The 7,500-nt window shown below is 40.3% G+C and overlaps 1 protein-coding gene across 1 annotated transcript in view; it reads left to right on the plus strand.

Moving 5' to 3' along the window:
- The window catches only part of LOC119430082 (SPARC), an 11,354-nt gene extending 6,259 nt beyond the window's left edge, over nt 1–5,095 (plus strand). The window contains exons 4-6 of the mRNA XM_037697520.1: nt 2,220–2,332; nt 3,194–3,288; nt 5,025–5,095. Of these exons, the coding sequence (XP_037553448.1) occupies nt 2,220–2,332; nt 3,194–3,288; nt 5,025–5,095 (279 nt within the window). The remainder of the gene's footprint in view (nt 1–2,219; nt 2,333–3,193; nt 3,289–5,024) is intronic.
- Nucleotides 5,096–7,500: the final 2,405 nt, after the last annotated feature.

Raw genomic sequence — 7,500 nt, forward strand, 5'->3', positions numbered from 1 at the left:
CAGTGCTTTAGATCACATTCAAACACCGATGGGACACACACTGGAGGCAATGAGGGGTTCAGTGTCTTGCCCAGGGACACTTCAACATGTGACTGCTGGTGGAATCGAACCCCCAACTCTCCCATTGGAGGACGATCGCTCTAACCACTCAACCACAGCTGCCCCAACTACCAACTTCCATTTTGGTGTGTGGACACATCTAGACGTAAGAAAAGTCTATCAAAAACTGGATATCCTTCTCAAAATCCAAGATGGCTACCACTGTAAATATGTTCAAACTGGCCACCCCGATCATTTGAGGAACATATGCATTATAGTTTTTGTGTCACTTCAATATATCAGTATAGTTACCTCAAATGATTGAGGTGGTCAAAGTTTACTCTATGGTGGCCATCCATTGGCCACCCAACTCTGCTGTGTGCCTTGGACTGGATAAAAGTTCTCCCTCCACTCAGAATCCATCACATTGTGCCACCTTGGACATGCAATAAATAAATAAATAAATAAGTCAATACATAAATTAATAATATTAAAATATATCTGTGTTCTGTTACACAGTGTAACTTCTAGTCACTCAAATATCTTCTAACAAAAACATAAAAGTTCAGCTGCATTCCCAGTGCAGAAAAACACTCATTCTAAAACTACAAACATTCAATATTCAACTCTGTCAGTGGCTGGGGATATTGGTGTACAGTACTGCCAGTTTTACAAAAAAAAAAAAAAGCTAACGACATTTGGGGTCATAGGATTGATCAGGTTTCTGTGAAGAGAATATACTAGTTATTGATCTGCTTCTTGGTCCATTTAATATGATTTTACTTTATGTTCCTTTATAATCCCTTTTACCACTTTATTGTCATTGTGAATTATATTACAACGTTATTTCCTATTCTAATGCTTTGGGAGTGGTGGCACAGAGGTTAAAAAGGCTAGCCTGTGATCAGAAAGTTGCCGGTTCAACCACTTGGACTGACAACATCAAAAATGTGGGTGGGAAAGGTGAAGCACCTGCCTCCACCCTCATTGCCTCACTCTGGGCTAGAGCTGTCATTTCAAACCCGAACCCGGAACCCGGCCCCGCCCAACCTGGATTAGGGCCGAGCCATAATAATGTACTTAATGTGCGGGCTGGGTCAGTGTCAGGCTTTAGATTGCGTCAGCAGACACTCACAGCTGATGATCCAATTATATGGAAATATGGCTTGCCATACAGTCACCAGCCGCATGCAGCCATTTGACCATGCGCTGACTGGCCGTGAAAGAGGTAAAAAGTTCAGTTAAGCTTCAGATGGGACTACTGCCAGTGATCCATCAGCCCAAATGGACGTTCATTCAGCCGCTGCACTCAGCAGACGCGCGCAGCCGATGACCCAAACAGGTGAGATCACAAAATATCCAACATGTCAGAGCGGGGTCCGTGTCTGAATAATGCAGAATGCAGGGAGAACCAGCTCTGATCTTCTGCCCCCTTTACTCAACTGCGTACGTCCGCCGACCGTTAATAACTACATAAGCAGTCAACTCTTAATTAAAGATGTCAGGTTTTTTTCGTGTCCGGACCTGTATTTACTGTTAATTCGTTGGGTCGGGTGGGGTTTGTAAATGGTGGCTACAGGCTGGGGCCGGGTCAGGTCAGATTTTTGGGACCCAAATGCAACTGTACTCTGGGCCCTCTAGCCCCACCATCTGCAACCCAGGTGTCCAAGATGGCAGCTCTCTGCTCCACACAGAGAGCTGTGGTAGCTCGGTGGTCTATGGTTGCATCAGGAAGGACATCTGGCATAAAAACAATTGCCAAGCAACTCCTGAGGAAGGGAGCAGCTGAAAGAAGAAAATTAAATAAATACATTTTACTATTATAATGCAGTCCCAGACGAGTTTACTACAAAACTAAACTTTTCATTTCAGGAAAGAACGGGTCCGACACTCAGATGGGACAAGGCATGAATAAGTTCTGTACTTGTAATGAACTCTGTGAGTCCGACTGTTCTCCAAAGCTTTGTAATAAATTTGCTTGTTTGTGAACCAGTTTCTTTTCTATAGATCATCCATGGAAACTGTTGAAATGCACCATGTCTGACCAGTGTTTTATCAGTTACAGCATCATGCGTCTTGTTTTTTTTCTTTACTATATAAACTGACAAACAAAAAATGTCATTTGTTTTGCTTCTTTCCCACAGTTACTATTCTGTGTTTTGTTCTGTTTCTTTCTTTAGCAACAATTTCTGTTGTTGGACAAGAACAAAGACGGCATGTTGAGCCGCAGAGACCTGAGGAAGCTCTATTACAAAAAGATGCCTTTGGAGCACTGTGCTTCACCATTTTTCCAGTCAGTTCCACCCTTATTCTTTTCTATTTTTAGAAAAAGTATATTTAGCATGTTATATCCAGTACTGGTAAAATATGACAGCTTGTTATCAAAGTGGACAAACCAGTGTTGCTCATATGTTCATGCCTCCATGACCTCGTGCCCCACAGGGGTTCATGGTGCAAACCTTCTGTCTCTTGCAATATGTTGTAAGCTGATAACTGAAAGAACAAGGTTTAAATATGTCACACAGTAATGCATTTCACCCCCGCTCTGATCAAGCTGCACCTCCCACCATGCTGTTCTCTCTGCCCGCCATCTATCCATCCATTCCCCATGCCAATGTCCTCCTCCGTACTGTTCTCATATGACCATTAACTTACTCTTCCCTCCAACATTTGGTCTTTCCTTCATATAAATCTGTCTGCTCTCTCTCTACCAATTCCATCCTTATTTTCACTCCTTTGTCGTTCTGTCATCTTAACATGTGTTCTTATTTTTCTCTAGCATTCATGCTTCCCAACCCCCCAACTTCTCTTGCCAGTCTGCACTGACAGGTTTTGTGAAAGCAGGACTGTCAATGTCAAGCCATTCTCAGCAATGTTAATGTTTATTACCCACTGTGTGTCATTGATCATCACAAATTGAAAAAGTACCCTTCAGAGATAATGCTGTACGCTGAACTGGAAGACAATGATAGCTGTGGAGTCTCAGTCCCCTTTGATTCAAGATACAGCTTTAAATTTAACCTTTGTGTCTTTCTATAAATGTCTGTTGAGGTTGTTTTTTTTTCTGGGTGTGTAAAAGGCCACCTGCATGTGTTTGATATATTTTCATTGCTTGTAAGGTTTTGAAGTCACCACATTGTGCTTTGCTCTGCAGGTCATGTGACCGTAACATGAACAAGAAGGTGACCCTGAGAGAGTGGGCAGCCTGTCTGGTGGATCGTTCTGAGGCGTGGTTCTATCACTTCATGTGTTAGTTGTTTTAATTTGTGCATGCATGCATGTGTGTGTGGTCATAATGTAACTTTCAGTGGGTGAATGGTAAATGGACTGTACTTAGGCAGAGCCTTTCTATCTTATCAATATACTCAAAGCACTTGACACTACAATCTGTGCCCTCATTTACCCATTCATACAGCACTCTACTAGATCTTTACAAAGAATAATCAGTGCTTTAACTCATTTATACACCGATGGAACACACATCAGAGGCAATGAGGAGTTCAGTGTCTTGCCCAGGGACACTTCGGCATGTGACTGCTGGTGGAATCGAACCCCCAACTCTTGCATTGGAAGATGACTGCTCTAACCACTCAGCCACAGCCGCCCTCAAATTCAACATCTAGAACTGATTAACTTTTGGAGTCACCTCAATTCAAGATGGCCACATCAGCTGAATAACATTAGCCTACATGGCAAATTGAAGTACCACTTGACAATAAGGCTCCCCTTATAGATGGCTAGTAAATAGTTTATAGATAAGTTATTAATTCCTCTATAAACACCTTATAAATAAACACTTTATAAATCATTAATAACTGCTTATTATGCATTAGTTAAGGGTGACCGAGAGACAAAACTGACCATTTTCTAGCCAAATAGTGATCCAAATCTGCCACCTCTATATTTCATCTAGAGTTGTTATATTAAACATTTAAGACTAAGTTACTACCTTGTAAGCACATTAAGCATTTGTAAACCTATTTTTTTTTAGCATATAACATTATACTTTATCACTGCATTATTAGTATCTACAACTAATATTATATCCTAAATATATATATATATATATAGGTTTATTTTATTTATTTTTTGTTTTATTTTGTTTTGTTTTGTTTTGAATGTCCAGAGGACCAAATTTAACTTTTTTAGATACAAGGTAGTAACTTAGTCTTAAATGTTTAATATAACAACTCTAGATGAAATATATCTATGAACAGATTTGGATCACTATTTGGCAATAAATTGGTTAGTTTTGTCTCTCTGTCACTCTTAATTAATGCATAATATGCAGTTATTAATGATTTATAAAGTGTTTATAGAGGAATTAATAATGTATTTATAAACTATTTATTAGCATCTATAAGGGGAGCCTTATTGTAAAGTGGTACCAAAATTGCTGTAACTCATATTTACAGACATTTAGTTAAATTTTGATGTGATAGTGGCTGAGAGTCATAAACAACACATGTTCTGAGTGCTAATACATCTAGCAGCTGAAACTTAATCCCTTCTCATCTCAGTTTAAATTTTAAAATTGTAGTAATGTTCTGTCAATTTCTTTAGTTTTCTGTACTTCTTTTATATGTCTGTGTCTGAAATTGTGCAATTAGCCCTTGAAATGAACAACTTTTGTTAATAAACGGTTTAAAGTACTAAATCTGATGACAAAGTAGTTTGGACTAAAGTCAAAGGGGGAATTTCACAGAAAATGATTTCTGAGATCGTTTTTGTGGCACAGCATATCTATTTGTTTTATCACCCACCTTCTGCAACTTAGATACCCTTTAGATATTTTTTTAATTTGTTCTTTTTTAATCATAAAAAATAATTTAAGAGCTTTGTTTACTTTCATGCAGGTCTTCTATTTAATTTGCTTAGTTTTTTGTTAGATTTTATAGCTAGGTTTGAAATAATTCACCTCCAAAACCCATTTAAAATGACGTTCCTTTTTCTTTTTCTTTTTCTTGTTATTTGTTCTTTTACAGCAATGAAAATGGGCTCCCACAAGCTGTGTCCTGCAGTCAAAGGAAAACATGAACTCCTGCATCTCTTTTGAACTCGGACCAAAACTGCAGGAACTCCGCACACGCTGCTCACTTCTCTTTTTCGCTGCTCGTGTTTAGTGCTTCGTGTCATCTTCCAGTCTGAAAGTCCAGTCGTCGCTGTCCGTGCACTCACATCAGTGCTGAAACAAGACAGTTTAACATCTGAACAGGCCGGCTGCTAATTGCATTTACTGCTAATTACATTTGCTGACATTTGTTCAGTCGTGTTGTAAAAGACAATGACGAAACCAAATTCACATGGCATGCTTTGAATAACCGGCTGAAAGGGAGGACGGCAGCAGTGCAGACAGCCAGCGTGGAGATCAGAGAGAAAGACACCAGAAATGAGATGAAAAAGAAAGATACTGGGAAAGAAATGTTTAGTGTGAGATGACTTGACCGGGAAAAAAGACAAAGAGGAAAATAAAAAAAGGTTAAGCAGAGAAGTGCTGAAAAGTGTTAATATACTAAAGCAAGGAAGGGAAGCAAAGTGACAAAAAGAAGGAGAGGAAGTGTGTATGTGAACGATGGGCAGAGGTAATGCACTGTAAATGGGACTTGAGAGTAATGGAGTAATGCATAAAAGATGGATCAGAAATGAGGGAAAGAGTGAGACTGAATGGGGGAGGGATGACTGGGAGAGCAGAAATGAACTGAAAGAAAAAACAAACAGCACGGGAAAGGATGAGGCCTTTCATGCTGGAGAACATTTCCTTTACAGACAACCAGTTCTGCAAATAGAATCTCGGCGCATGATGCAAAATGTTTGAAACGAAGTCAGGAAACTTATATAATGCAAGACTTCTCAGATGCGTGCACCGACCCCAAAACTCCTGTTGCAAGTTTGATTTTCTCATGAGTGCGTTTCTGTGCAGCAAACATCCAGGAGGATGTGTGTGACCTGCGCTTGACTTGTTGCAGTGACAGGTCTTGAACCAGTAAGCCTTTAAATTTACTACACCTGAAGGATGGTGGTGAGAAAGAGCTGTCGGAAGAAGGAGGGTTTGAGATGATTAATGCTAATGAGGACTAAAGACTGCTTCCTGCCAAACAAAATGTTTTCATTCCATTCAAATTTCTCTCAAAACAGGGATAAAGTGGAGTGGACCACTGGAGGGATGCAATTTGTCTCGGTATGTGAAAAGAAACCACTGAGAAGAATAAAAGAAAGAAAGCAGAGTTTGGCCATTTTAATAAATAAATGATTTACTGGGGCCTGTTCTGACCACTGTTCACTCTTTTGTGTGTGTCCCCCAACCCATCCACCACTCCACCCCCCGTGCTAATAGATTCCCTCTCATTACCTTCAGTCCACCATTTCCACCTTCCATCCCCCATCCAAACACAGAAAGGGGCGGCTGTAGATCAACCCAACTAATCTCAACGAGCCACGAACGCCACACCGCCGTTCACCTTGGATATTAGAGAGGCACATATTCAAGCGCCCACCCACCTCTCTAACCTTGCCTCTCCCCTCTGCTCCTCATTTGGGGGGGGACTGATCACTGATGTGATCTGTGATGGGATTGCATGCATCTCCCTCTTTCTATCTCTCACATTTACACACACACCCTCCCAAGGGACTCTGACAGCACAGGAGCAGATGGGCGGCTAGTGATGACACGTTGTTAAAAATAAAGATTCCTGTTAACCCGTCGTCAGCTTCCACACACACACCCCCTTACACCGTGTCCCCTTCATCTCATCTCTTTCTGTCAATCTCTTTCCATCGTCTTCCCACACCACCTAGTCCCTCTTTCCTTCTCTGCACTTAGCCTGCAACTCTGTCCATATAGGTCTGCTCTCAGACACTACAAAACCAGATAACCCTAAAAGCCTGCATCCCAAGACCCCTGATACCCTATCTTTAATAAAAGGCTGTCATATATACAGTATATTCCATTATGTACAGTGTATAGCTTTTTTGCACTCATCTATAATAAATTTCTATTAAGCCTGTTTTGCTTTTTTTTCCCAACAATTATGCCAAATTAGAATTTTGCACTAACTTTCTATAAATAGTTATAGCCATATTGATCAACCTTTGTACATAATGTTCTACACGATCTCGTGCAGTTTCGTGAGGTCTTGTGAGATGCATTAGCACTCAGAGTATGTGATGTAAATGACTCTCAGCTACTGCCAGGACAAACTTTAACTTTGTATCTACAAAACTTTCTGAGTTGTCGTCTTTTATGTGTTGACCATCTTAGATTGGAGTGACTCCAAAAGTTCAATACTTGTAGATGACCGCCATTACTTTCTGAGAGTTTTAATAAAATCCATTAATGTAAGGATTTACTCAATACCCAGATAGCACATGACCAAAAGAGCAACTCCAAGACCAGGAACAATTTAACAGTGTTTATTTACAATAAGTGAAACCAACAGTTGGCTGCAACTCGGACTGGAATCC

Source organism: Nematolebias whitei, chromosome 1, assembly GCF_014905685.2.
Source record: "Nematolebias whitei isolate Nwh7 chromosome 1, NemWhi1, whole genome shotgun sequence".
Taxonomy (NCBI): domain Eukaryota; kingdom Metazoa; phylum Chordata; class Actinopteri; order Cyprinodontiformes; family Rivulidae; genus Nematolebias; species Nematolebias whitei.